The sequence below is a fragment of the Glycine max genome, chromosome 2 (assembly GCF_000004515.6).
Source record: "Glycine max cultivar Williams 82 chromosome 2, Glycine_max_v4.0, whole genome shotgun sequence".
NCBI classification, from domain to species: Eukaryota; Viridiplantae; Streptophyta; class Magnoliopsida; order Fabales; family Fabaceae; genus Glycine; species Glycine max.
This window is the reverse complement of record NC_016089.4, coordinates 22,878,496-22,892,999: the sequence shown is the minus strand read 5'-3', so window position 1 is coordinate 22,892,999 and position 14,504 is coordinate 22,878,496. Positions and strand designations below refer to the sequence as shown.

General features: G+C 38.6%; 1 protein-coding gene across 1 annotated transcript in view; it reads right to left on the bottom strand.

Annotated features, from left to right (window-relative positions):
• Positions 1-334: 334 nt before the first annotated feature.
• The window catches only part of LOC100813567 (zinc finger MYM-type protein 1), a 38,141-nt gene continuing 23,971 nt past the window's right edge, over positions 335-14,504 (bottom strand). Inside the window, 1 exon segment of the mRNA XM_014771782.3 lies at positions 335-496. Coding sequence (XP_014627268.3) covers positions 335-496 — 162 coding nt within the window.

The window sequence follows — 14,504 nt, the reverse complement described above, 5'->3', positions numbered from 1 at the left end:
GCTCCAGTTCTTCTAGGTCCCTCCACTCAGAGCTTAGAGCTTTCCTTGTCTATGTTGCAAAGCCTGCATCAGGGCCAGCTCCTGATCATGCAGAGTTTGCAGGATGTGGTCCAACAACGGCCAGTTATGAGCATCGAGGAGTTTCTTTAGAAAGTGGCCTGGCCAAGAGTCCAGCCTTCTCCTTTGGGAGGGGGTGAGGCCTCTACATCCCAAGAGCCTCTGCCAAACTAGGAGGATGACATTCTAGAGGCCTCAGAGCCCACTCCACCCGAGCCTTTCATTTTTTAGACTTATCTAGTAGCAGCTACCCCACAAGTGACACCAGAGCCTTCCACTACAGTGCTGGACATGTCTTCTTCTCAGCCTGAGTCATCTGCACCAGTGCCAGACCTACCCCTTCCTCAGGATTCATCATCAGGCACTCCTGCACTGGATCTGAATGAGCATGCCATAGACTCTGCACAGGATCATTGGCAGGATCAGGATTTTTAATTCCCTGTGTTTTGAACAGTTTTATTATTATCATGTCTTTAGTACATTTTATAATTTAGATTTATGTTTATGCTTCAGTCTTTAGATTTATGTTTATGCTTCAGTCTTTAGATTTATGTTTATGTTTCAGCTTTTAAATTTCAGTTTATAGTTTTTAATTTGGTTGAAAGCTTGTACAAAGCTTGATTAAACAGTGCATTTATATTATCCAGTGGTTGATACTTGATTTCGGAATTTAGTGTTTGTGATTGGTTTGAATTGATCAATTGCGTGATTTGAGTGAATTGGAATGCGTAGATCATGTGCCTTGAATGAGCATGCAATCATTAGAAGAGAAAGAACATGGAATGAGGATCATGAATGAAAATGTTAGTTGGTTTGTCAGGTTGATTGTGAAGGAACGCATTAGCCGTAACCCGGTGAGAGTGTGATCTTTAATTGTGAGAGAACGACTAACATTGAGTAATGATTTTTGCATGAATCTTTGAGTATGGAATGAATGCGTGAAATTAAAGATGATGAAGGCCATGTTTGGATTGAAGATAGCCACTTAGCTAAAAAGCTTACCTCGTGCATGATTGATTTATCCCTTGCACCATTTTGAGCTGAAAGTATAATTGTTTGATTGAACCTTGAGCCTGTATAGTTTATCTCCTTCTACCTTATCTTAGGTTGTAGGAGAGCATCATTCATAAAAGGAAATTTTGGTTCAAAGCAAATTTGCCCAAATTTGGGGGAATTATGGGGTGAAAGCTTGTAATGGTAAGAAAAGAGCAACACACACAGGCATCTAATAAGCAGCAAGTATATATATATATATATATATATATATATATATATATATATATGTAACTGTAAGTATAAAATAAAAGTGTGTGCTACTATTTAAGAAAAAGAAAAACTAAGTGCAAAAAGGCAAATAATAGAGCTGGAATAAAAAGAAAAAGGTTGATCTATGGATGAATGCTCTCCTAGAACCTAAGCTTTTGCATCCTAGAAAAACCATGAATTGATTGTAGCCCAGCCTTGTTACAAGCCTAGAAAAGTCCTTCAGATTCAGTTTGTGTGTTCTTGACTGTATGATATGAGATGAAGTGCAAAGATTGAGACTTATGTTGGTTGTTGATTGATGGATAAGCCTAAACACTTGTGCTTGAGTGAAATAGTAGTTGTGAGGCTTTGGTTAATGATCCTTCCTTGATTATATCTGTCGTTCTTACTAGCTTATTTCAGCTGTGTTTCTTAATAATCATGTTCATATCTTTGAAAAGTTGCATGTCTTGTGAGAAGCTGTGGTTGAAGCATTGTATGCCATTCATTTCATGTGATTGAATCCTTTGGAGCAAAAACCTTGTGAATAACCACTGATTTTGTCACTTGAGGACAAGTGAGTTGTTCTTTATTTGCTTGAGGACAAGCGAAATTGTAAATTTGGGGGAGTTTGTTAGTTGTCTTAGACGACTAACTTTTGTATAGAAAACTTTTACAAAATGTATATAAATCTCCCAATTTATGGTTATTTTTGGAAGGATTGTAAATATTTCTAGTTTACTTTTCATATGTGCTCAGTAGAAGCCTTCCTTATGAATTTAATGTAAATTTCACCTCAATTTCAGGTAAAAAGGAGAAAATTATGAAGGTGCAAAAGTTGTGGTCTCGCTAAGCCTGAACCATGCGCTTAGCGAGACCAAACCGCTAAGCGAGATAGTAGTGGCTTAGTGACTGAGGATAAGCCTAAAGAGAGTTCTTCCACACCAGCACGCGCCAAGCGCGTATGCAGCTCGCTAAGCGAGATAGTTGTCTCTTCTACGCTAAGCACGAGATTGGCGCTAAGCCAAATCTCACTTACTCGCGCTTAGCACGAGAATGGCGCTAAGCACGCCTTCGCGGACAAGAAGCCCTTTTTTTAAGCTTGATTTGTGGAGAATGAAAGTAGGCAAAAAATACACAAGAAGAAGTAGCCGTCAGAGCTTGAAGAGTGAAATACAGAGGCAAAGAACAGAGCAAAAAGCCAAGTTTTGACTTTTTAGGAAGATTTCTGAGTTTTTGAGTGATTGTGAGATTCCTAGAGGTGGAGGAGACATCCCCACTCCTTTGTAAGCAAGCAATTTCTCTTAATTCTTCTTCTTCATTGTAAAAGGAGCTTCCTTGCTATGGAAGGCTAAACCCTCAGTTGGGGATTCTTGCTGAGTAATTGATGTAAACTCTTTCCCTATCTAATTAAGGTTTTTTTATGTGTTCATTGTTTCTATCAGCACTATATTATTGCATGCTTGTGGCTTGATCACCCATATGTGTGTACTGTTAGGGGCTTTAGCATTGAAAGATGTATTGTCTCCTTAGAACTTGATAGAGTAGGATTAGGTTACCGTATGTCTGGACACGGAGTGTGGTAATTTAGTTTTTATTAGGTTGTGACTATAAAGTTGTTCAATTAAGCTAAGTTCAATAAGAGACATCTGTGAACAAAGTTTAATTAGAATTAGGCTAAACTCATGGGACATTAGTGTTTAGTACTTGAGCCTTCAGCATAGAACACAGAAACATCTTTAATTAGAGAAACATCTTTAATTGCATCAATTTGCTCAGTAAGAGGACCCAACGCCTTTAGATATTTATGTTCACACTTACTTCCCCACGTTTATTGCTTTGTAATTAGGATAGAACATACTTTTACTTTCATTCACAATCATGATTTCTGTTTGCAAATGCCTGCTTATTGAACAAACCTTTACCAAATGAACAAGTTCCCTGAGTTCGATACTCGATTCACACCGTTTTAAATATTTACTTGACAACCTGATGCACTTGCCGGTAGATTTTGCATCCACACAAACAAGTAGTATCCCAAAGCAAATCCATCAGGTACTGATGTGCCATTATTTTCTCCTGTTTCATTTACATTACTGTCTTTAGCTTCAATTGCGTTTTCTGTTTTTGGTTGATATTATGGAAGGCTAAATTTCTGGTGTTGTTTCCTTCTGAGGATGAAGCTTAACTCTCTTTGAGGTTCTGTCTATAATGTAGCTTCCTGGCAATTTTTCCCTTCACCAATTAACCCACATTCGTTACTGTTAATCTATGCACGCTAAGTGTTCGATTAATTGCCTCTGTGCTTAACTTACGTTCGTGCTTAATGAACGAAGGGTAAATTGGCGTATGTGTTGCTTAATCACATATTGACAACCCTAAATTGATTTTCGCTTAGTAAATTAAAATAAGGTTGGATTAAGTGGTTAGCTGTTAGGGACGAATTCTTCATAACCTAGGACAAGAGAATGGCTTCTGAATCAGAGGAAACAACACATTTTTACTATTATTAATTTCGTATTCCAATTCGCTTGTTCTTTAATTCACACAACAAACACCCCCCCCCCCCCATTGTTACTGTTACTGCAAGTATATTATGAACATTTGGTTTATCATTTTGCTCGTTGGGAAACGACCTAGGATCACTTCCTAGTTACTGCATTTTAATGTTTATTTGATTCGGGTACGGCTTCGATCAAATTTGGCGATGTTGCCGAGGAACAGTGTCCAAATGTTCATAATAGCTAGTGATTCGTGTTTTATGTTAGTTGTTTTACGCTTTCGTGTTGTGTTAGTGTGTTTAGTGTCTTGTTATTTTGTTTAGTGTGATGTTTTGTTTTAGTTTTTCTGTTCAGCGCTTCCCCTGTTTCAGTTTTTGTGTTTTTCTGTGAATAGTGCTTTGCGATGAATTTAGTGATCACTTTTGCTGAACTGGGAAACAGGGCAGTAGTGCAAATCCCTTAGCGAAAGATTTAGAGACCACACTTGCTGAATTAATTGGGATTTTTTGTTTTGTTAGCTAGAGTTGTTATTTTTGGCTGAATTTTTTTTTATCACTTCTTTTGATCCATATTTTGTGGGAATAATAGTTGGAGCCCTTAGTTTGGTCAGATGTGAAAGTTCCCAAAAAGTAGCAAATTTGATTTTTGTGAAAACTTCAAACGGCCATAACTTTTGCTCCGGTTATCATAATCGCTATTATTATATATGTATTTGGGGTAGAAAAAAATTTCCCATGCCTTGGTAGCCTGCTGTAGGTTGGTTGTGGTCTCCTTCTTCCAAAAATTGCAATTCTGTCAAAAGTTTTTTATTTTCCAAGTATTGTTCTCTTATTTTTCTTAACTTATCATTTTTAGCTTCTATAGTTAGACTTTGAATTTTCATTTGAAATTTTTTGTGCTATATTCTCATCATTTTATAAGGTTGCTCACAAAATTTCAAGTCATTCTTATATCATTTAATGGTAGCTGTAGTTCAAACCTACACTGTTACTTGCATAAGAAGGCAACTAGTTGTGCATGCTGAATGTAGTGTATGACTAAAGGCAATCCATCTGACTTATAACCCTTTGATCCTAAGATAGATAGGACATTTCATAGATTAGTTATACATCATTTTATACCTTTTGAGCATCCTGAGCATTCTGTTACTAGAGAATCTATGCATTCTGTTATTGGTAATTTTGAACATCTTGATTTTAAGCATTATAATTTTGAACATTCTGAGAACATGGCACAACCTCCACCCTGTGAGAGGACTCTAAGGGAAATGGCTGCACCTGATTTCACCTACGAAAGCCTATGCATCCAGTACCCTGATGAGGATGTCCCATATGTTCTTAAAACTGCATTGATCCATTTGCTTCCAAAGTTTCATGGCCTTGCAGGTGAAGACCCACACAAACATCTGAAAGAATTCCATATTGTCTGCTCCACCATGAAACCCCCAGATGTCCAGGAGGATCACATATTTCTGAAGGCCTTTCCTCATTCTTTAGAGGGAGTGGCAAAGGACAGGCTTTATTACCTTGCTCCACGGTCCATCACGAGTTGGGATGACCTCAAGAGAGTATTCTTAGAAAAAAAATTCCCTGCTTCCAGGACCACGGCCATCAGAAAGGATATTTCAGGCATTAGGCAACTCAGTGGAGAGAGCCTATATGAATACTGGGAGAGATTTAAAAAACTATGTGCCAGTTGCCCTCACCACCAGATTTCGAAGCAGCTTCTTCTCCAATATTTTTATAAAGGACTCAGTACATGGAGAGAAGCATGATAGATGCTGCCAGTGGTGGAGCCCTTGGAGACATGACCCCTGCTGAAGCCAGGAATTTAATTGAGAAGATGGCTTCCAACTCCCAGCAATTTAGTGCCAGAAATGATGCTATTGTCATTAGAGGAGTGCATGAAGTAACCACGAATTCATCTTCATCAGCTGAAACTAAGAAGCTTGAAGGTAAACTAGATGCCTTGGTTAACCTGGTAACCCAGTTGGCCTTGAATTATAAATTTGTACCTGTCGCAAAAGTCTGTGGTTTATGCTCCTCTGCTAACCACCATACAGACCTTTGCCCTTCTATGCAGCAACCTGGAGAAATTGAGCAGCCTGAAGCTTATGCTGCAAACATTTTGCCTTCCAAAATGCTGCTAGCCCAAGCAGACCATACATTCCTCCACCAATCCAACAACAGCAACAACCCCAGAAACAGCCAACAGTTGAGGCTCCTCCTCAACCTTTCCTTGAAGAACTTGTGAGGCAAATGACTATGCAAAACATGCAGTTTCAACAAGAGACCAGAGCCTTCATTCAGAGCTTAACTAATCAGATGGGACAACTAGCTACACAGTTAAATCAACAACAGTCCCAGAATTCTGACAAGCTGCCTTCTCAATCTGTCTAGAATCCCAAAAATGTGAGTGCCATTTCATTGAGGTCGGGAAAGCAGTGTCAAGGACCTCAACCAGTAGCATCTTACTCATCCGCAAATGAACCTGCCCAACTTCACTCTACTCCAGAAAAAGATGATGACAAAAATTTAAAGAGTAAGTTACCTAATAATTTCTGTGCAGGTGAATCTTCCACTAGTAATTCTGATTTACAGAAGCAGCATATCCCTCTTCCATTCCCTCCAAGAGCAATTTCCACAAAAAAATGGAAGAGGCAGAGAAGGAGATCTTGGAAACATTTAGAAAAGTAGAGGTAAACATACCTCTGCTGGATGCAATAAAGCAAATCCCAACATATGCTAAATTCTTGAAGGAGCTGTGCACTAATAAGCGGAAGCTTAAAGGAAGTGAAAGAATTAGCATGGGCAGAAATGTCTCCACATTGATTGGTAAATCTGTTCCCCAAATTCCTGAAAAATGTAAAGATCCAGGTACATTCAGCATACCTTGTATTATAGGGAACAGTAAGTTTGACAATGCCATGCTAGATTTAGGAGCTTCTGTTAGTGTTATGCCTCTGTCTATTTTTAATTCTCTATCTCTTGGCCCCTTGCAGTCAACTGGTGTGGTAATTCATTTAGCTAATAGAAGTGTTGCCTATCCAACTGGTTTCATAGAGGATGTCTTAGTTAGAGTTGGTGAACTGATTTTCCTTGTTGATTTTTATATTTTGAATATGGAGGACGGATTTTCTAAGGATCAGTTCCCATCATTATAGGCAGACCCTTTATGAAAACTGCTAGAACTAAGATAGATGTATATGCAGGCACACTATCTATAGAGTTTGGTGACATAACTGTTCATTTTAATATTCTTGATGCTATGAAACACCCATCTGAAGATCTTTCTGTATTTCGTGCTGAAATAATTGACCATGTTGTTGATGAATACATGACTGATCTTTATTCTTATCGGCATGCCTGTCACTCTTCATGCATTGAATCTGAATTTGTACTTGATCATATGTCTGAATTTGATGTTGAGAGTGAATTTGATATTGATATTGATTACATGTCTGGTGATGTTGTACCTCTTGAGATTGATTTTATAGAGTCAGATAGAACTAACCATGTTTCAGGAAGTACACATACCTCTGACTTTCTTTATTAGGTACAGGCTGAGAAACCATCTCTTTCTACCACTATCCAGCCGGCCACACCAGAATTGAAGCCTTTGCCATCAAATTTAAAATATGCTTACTTGGATGATAGCAAAAGTTTTCCAGTAATTATATCTGTCTCCCTTACTGATGAGCAAGAGGAGAAGTTCTTATCTATTCTCAAGAAGCATAAGAAGGCTATAGGCTGGACCCTGGCGGACATTCCTGGTATTAGCCCATCCACATGTATGCATCGAATAAATTTAAAGGATGGGGCTAAACCAGTAAGCCAGCCACAGAGAAGACTCAACCCGATCATTCTTGATGTAGTGAAGAATGAGGTAACCAAGCTTTTGCAAGCTGGAATCATTTATCCTATCTCTGACAGCCAATGGGTGAGTCCTGTCCAGGTAGTCCTGAAGAAAACCGGCCTCACCGTGATAAAAAATGAGAAGGAGGAGTTGATTCCTACTCGGGTGCAGAATAATTGGAGAGTCTGCATCTACTATAGGAGACTGAACCAAGTTACCAAAAAGGACCATTTTACCCTGCCATTCATTGACCAGATGCTTGAACGCCTATCAGGTAAATCTCACTATTGTTTCCTTGTCGGTTTTTCTGGTTATATGCAAATCACTATTGCTCCTGAGGATCAGGAAAAAACCATATTCACCTGCCCCTTCGGAACTTTTGCCTATAGGAGGATGCCTTTCGGCCTGTGCAATGCCCCTGGTACCTTCTAGCGGTGCATGATCAATATTTTCAGTGATTTTTTAGAAAATTGCATAGAGGTGTTTATGGATGATTTCACTGTATATGGATCCTCTTTTGATGTTTGTTTGGATAGTCTGGAAAAGGTTTTGAATAGATGCATTGAAACTAATCTTGTTCTAAATTTTGAAAAATGTCATTTTATGGTTGAGCAAGGTATAGTTTTAGGCCACATTATTTCCAATAAGGGCATTGAAGTAGATCCTGCAAACATTTCTGTTATTTCACAATTGCCTTACCCCTCTTGCATGCAAGAGGTGCGATCTTTTCTTGGTCATGCAGGATTCTACAGGCGCTTTATAAGAGATTTTAGCAAGGTAGCCCTTCCACTATCCAACTTGTTGCAAAAGGAGGTGGAGTTTGACTTTAATGATAAATGCAAAGAGGCTTTTGATTGCCTCAAAAGAGCACTGACTACCACCCCCATCATCCAGGCACTCGACTGGACAACCCCTTTTGAGCTTATGTGTGATGCATCAAATTATGCATTGGGGGTTGTCCTTGCTCAAAAAATTGATAAATTGCCTAGGGTGATATATTATGCTTCTAGGACTTTAGATGTTGCCCAAGCGAATTATACTACTATTGAGAAAGAGCTACTAGCCATAGTTTTTGCTCTTGAAAAATTTCGTTCTTATTTGCTTGGTACTCGCATTATTGTTTATACTGACCATGCAGCTTTAAAGTACTTGTTGAAGAAGGTTGATTCAAAGCCTAGGTTGATCCGATGGATGCTCTGGCTCCAAGCGTTTGACTTGGAGATCCGTGATAGGAGAGGAGCACAAAATTTAGTTGTTGATCATTTGAGTCAGATCGAACATGTGTCTGATGATGACACACCCATTCGAGATGATTTCCCGGATGATCATTTATATATATTGTATAGTATTTCTGATTCTCTTTCTATTCCCTGGTTTGCTAACATTGTCAATTATTTAGTTGCTTCTATTTTTCCTCCCTTAGCATCTAAGGCTCAAAAAGATAAAATTAAAAGTGATGCTAAGCATTTTATTTGGGATGACCCCTACTTGTGAAAATTGTTTAGTGATCAAGTCATTAGACGATGCATTCCAGATCATGAGACTGACTCAGTCCTGCAATTCTGTCATTCTTCCGCACCGGGCTCGCAAAGTGCTTGACTATGGCTTTTATTGGCCCACCATCTTTAAAGATGCATGGAAGATTTGTAGCCCTTGTGAGCAGTGTCAGAGAGCAGGAAGTGCACTTACATGGCGACAACAAATGCCTTAGCAACCCATGCTATTATGTGAGGTGTTTGATGTCTGGGGCATTGATTTCATGGGCCCTTTTCCTGTCTCTTTTGGTTATGTTTACATCCTCCTTGCAGTTGATTATGTTTCAAAATGGGTGGAAGCCAAGCCCACTATAACTAATGATGTTAAGGTTGTTGCAGATTTTGTCAGATCTAATCTATTTTGCAGGTTTGGAGTACCTAAAGCAATCGTTAGTGATCAAGGATCCCATTTTTGCAACAAATCAATGCTTGCCTTGCTTAAAAAGTACGGGGTTGTACACAGGGTATCCACACCATACCACCCCCAAACCAATGGACAGGCAGAAATTTCTAACAGGGAGATCAAGAGAATTTTAGAGAAGATTGTGCAGCCAAGCAGGAAAGATTGGAGTACCAGGCTTGATGATGCTCTTTGGGCACATAGGACTGCCTACAAAGAATCCATAGGAATGTCTCCTTATCGGGTTGTCTTTGGAAAGGCATGTCATTTTCCAGTGGAGATTGAGCACAAAGCATACTGGGCAGTGAAGACCTGCAACTTCTCTATGGATCAAGCTGGTGAGGAAAGAAAGTTGCAACTGAGTGAGATAGATGAGATCCGCCTAGAAGCCTACGAGAATGCCAAGTTCTACAAATAAAAGACCAAGAAGTTCCATGATAGCATGATAATTAAGAAGGACTTCATGGTTGGGCAAAAAGTGTTATTGCATAATTCTAGGCTTGGGCTCATGAGTGGTAAGTTGAGGTCTAAGTGGATTGGTCCTTTTGTTGTTACTAATGTTTTTCCTTATGGCATAGTTGAGATCAAAAGCAACTCCACAAACAAGAGCTTCAAGGTCAATGGACACCGACTTAAGCCATTCCTCACAAACCCTTCTTTAGTGGACGTAGTGGTGGAAGAGACTTCCTTACTCCACCCTACTCTTCCTCCACCATGACTTAGGGAGTTCTTCTTTTCCTATCTCCTTCTTTGCTTTTATTACACTTGTCTGATTCTATTTGATGGTTTAATTGCTTTTAATCTTTTAATTGTGCTACATTGAGGACAATGTGTTGTTTAAGTATGGGGGGAGTGTTCTTTGGTTTTGCTAGTTTTGTTGGTTTTGTTAGTTGTGTTAAATTTGTTAATTTTGTTAGTTTTGTTGGGTTTCTAGTTTAATATTTTAGGTCAATTCTGTTTGCATGTACAACTTTGCATGTTTTTCTTTGAATTATAGGATATGTTCAAGAAATGGGTAATTGTTTTGAAAATAAAAGTCTCTTGACATTTTGTGATTTGAAATCCTTGATTTTCCTCTACATGTCATGATAGTTTTGAAAGCTCAATTCGAAAGTGATAAGTTTACCTTTGTGAGAATTTGAGCCATCCATCATCATAATCATTTGGTGTGTTTTACCTCATTGATTGCTTGCACAATAGCCTTGGCTTGATTCTTGTTGATGCTTCCTAATTCACATGCATATTTGGAAATGATTTAGGCAATTTTGTTCTTATAAGCCTCTAGCCAAATGGACTTACCTTGAATTAATTCCTTTGATAACCCTTTTGAGCCTTGTTTCTCTTTCCTTGTTTTGAAGCTCACTACAAGCCTTAATTGAAAAACCATGATATCACCTTACCCTTAAGGAATTTTGGAGCTTTGGAATTGTTTTGGGAATAAGTGGGGGGGGGGGGGGGGGGGGGGGGGGGTTTGTTGGATAACATGTTTTGTTGGCTATGCTTCATAATGTATTTTTGGGCCATACTGATGTACATTGTATATGGGTTAAATGTTGGATATGCTACTGAATGATATGCTAGTTCTCAAATGCTACTGTTCTAAAAAAAATCAAGTTGAATCAATTTGAAAAAAAAAGAAAAAGAAAAGCAATAAAGTTAAGTGAATAAGATCTTAAAAAAAGAATGATGAGACTCTTAGTTATACTCTTTATGTTTAAATTTTATCTTTAGGTCTTCTTATTTTTTCTTAATATGCACTTATTCCCCATTGCTCCTCTATTCCTTTGGGATTTAGCTACTTATTCCATATTTTTCCCTACCTTGTCCTTGGCCCCATTACAACCTTAATTGTCAAATTAATTAGGCATTTTTATTACTTGGGCTCATTCAACTAATTTGATGTTTTCAATCTAATTTCAGGAATTAATGAAGCATTGGGCTTAATCCGGATTTTGGTCGTGGGCTTAAAGAGGGCAAATAAAGCAACGTTTACCTTAGTTAATTTTTAATTAGGAGATTGCAATTTTATTTTATGTTGTTCAGTGTTTATTTCGTTTTGGGCCAGAATAATGTAATAGGGACCAGTGACTCTGAGTGACCCTTATAAATAGTAGCCTTGGGATTCGTGTAAGTGGCTATTATGTTAGGCCATTATTCAGAGCAGAGGGTTTAGGGTTTTACGTTTTTGAGCTTATTGTTACTGTTCACGTAATGCACTTTTCCATTCTCTGCTTCTAATTGCATTTTGATTTTTTATTTCTTCTTCTGCATTTAGTTTCATTTACGTTACTGTCTTTAGCTTCAATTGCGTTTTCTGTTTTTGGTTGATATTATGGAAGGCTAAATTTCTGGTGTTGTTTCCTTCTGAGGACGAAGCTTAACTCTCTTCGAGGTTCTGTCTATAATGTAGCTTCCTGGCAGTTTTTCCCTTCACCAATCAACCCACATTCGTTACTGTTAATCTATGCACGCTTAGTGTTCGATTAATTGCCTCTGTGCTTAACTTAAGTTTGTGCTTAATGAACGAAGGGTAAATTGGCGTATGTGTTGCTTAATCACATATTGACAACCCTAAATTGATTTTCGCTTAGTAAATTAAAATAGGGTTTGTCATACCCTAATTTCGTCCGGGGATTATTACTTGATGATATGCAACCTTTGATCAGCCGCTTTGAGATACTTGGCATCCTTTGTTTCACAATATGTGCAGTCCCGAGACATGCCGGAAATCAAAAGGAAGCAGGCTTACGCGATCCGTAAAATTCCGTAATGTGGCGGAAACCAAAAGGAGGTGTTTTTGCGCAATCCGTGAGTTTCCGTAACTTCTTCGAAAGCTAAAAAAGAGTAAATAAATGATCCGTGAGAATTCGTAACCTTACAGAAAGAAAATAGGTGTTGTTACAAAATTCGTAAAGTTTCGTAACATTACGGAAAAAGAATTACCAAAAACAAGTAGAAGGGGGTGCATTTAGTAAAAAGGGGGGTACAAATAGCAATCAAGCCCACTTGGGCCTTCCAGTTTCTTCCTCCAGAAGGCGGTTGCTTCTGGAGGAAGCAACCTTGCTCGCCTGGGCGAGCTGGGTGGCAAGCTCCTCCCCTATTTTGCTATAAATAGGGGAATGAGTGAAGAGGAAAGGGGTTGAGCCTTCTTGGCACTTCGTATTCTCTTAAATTTGCTGAGGAAAATTGTTTCCGTGAAGAAAATCCAAGCCGAAGCGCTTCCGTAACGTTTCCGTGAGTAATTACGCGAAGGTTTTCAACTGTTCTTCGACATCCATCGTTCGTTCTTCGTTTTCTTCAGTCTTCAACTGGTAAGTACCTCAAACCGAGCTTTTCAATTCATTCTATGTACCCGTGGTGGTCCCCATTTTGTTTCATGTATTTTTATTCTCGTTTTCATTTACTTTCCGTACCCCTTTTGACGTGCTTCAGTCATTTATTTAAGTCATTTATCGCCTAATCAAAAAATAAAATAAATTTCCACCGATCATTTGATTTGTAATATCCGTTAATTTCTGTTAAAATGAATTCCGACCGTTTGGTCGTGCCGTAACCATGTTGGAAATCAAAAAAGAGGTAAAATAATAATATAATAATCAAAAAATACCTTTTAGTAAAATAAAGCGAAAAATCAATCGGACGTTTTTCTCTTTGGGATTTCTCATTCTTAATCGAATTGACTAATAACTAAAGTGAAACTAAGGCTAAAATCAACTCGCCTAGTCAAGCTTGTCTACAAAAAAGGTCACTAAATAGGATTTGAAAGTTCAATATCTCAATTTTTCTTACCAAGTAAATGGATCATTTTTAAGGTCCAACGCCTTAAAATGATCACCTTTCAAGTAAAAAGAATCACTTGATTCACTCTTAAGAAAGAACTACGTAGGTCTGATTTCCTCTTCGATGGAGGGTACGTAGGAGCAAAAGCCCCGCTTTTGTCGACCTCAAAAAAATAAAAAGAAATAAAAGTTAAGATAACACAAATTCACAATTCTAAAAAATAGGTTGTTGTCCTTTGAGACAAACGTGAGAGGTGCTAATACCTTCCTCAAACGTAAATACAACTCCCGAACTTAGAATTTTCATTTTGACCGGTTTCCTTCGGTTTTTCCAACGTTTTACACAAATAAACGTTGGTGGCGACTCCGCGCATCTTTCCTCCTTTGGAAAGCGCACCCGTGAGCCTCGCCTCGCACGCCCGCAAAAGGGCATGTTGCGACAGGGTTGGATTCAGTGGTTAACTGTTAGGGACGAATTCTTCATAACCTAGGACAAGAGAATGGCTTCTGAATCAGAGGAAACAACACATTTTTACTATTATTAATTTCGTATTCCAGTTCGCTTGTTCTTTAATTCACACAACAAACAACCCCCTCCCCCATTGTTATTGTTACTGCAAGTATATTATGAACATTTGGTTTATCATTGCTCGTTGGGAAATGACCTAGGATCACTTCCTAGTTACTGCATTTTAATGTTTATTTAATTCAGGTACGGCCTCGATCAGGTACCATCCCAAAGGAAATAGCCTAAGCATGTCCACACGACACTCTCACTTAGGAAAACTAGGCAGTAAGTGTCGAGGTCACCCTATCGTGCATAGGCAACTCCCCCCCCCCCCCCCTCCCATGGTGATCAGCCTGAGTCTCAAGGGAGTTCCAAACTGAGTGACATGCCCCAATTACAAGTATTCCTCCTCATGAGAAACTACAAGTACTTACTGACAAAGTTTATACTATTTCCATGTCATATGAAATATGAAACATAGGCACCATCAATGCACTAACCGTGGATAATTAAAGATTTTAAGCCATCCCCCTCCAGAGATGCTTAAAACTCTTTAACCACTTTATTTCCCCCACCAGGGATATCCAACAAGGTTACTACACCCCCCATGTACATACACAACAT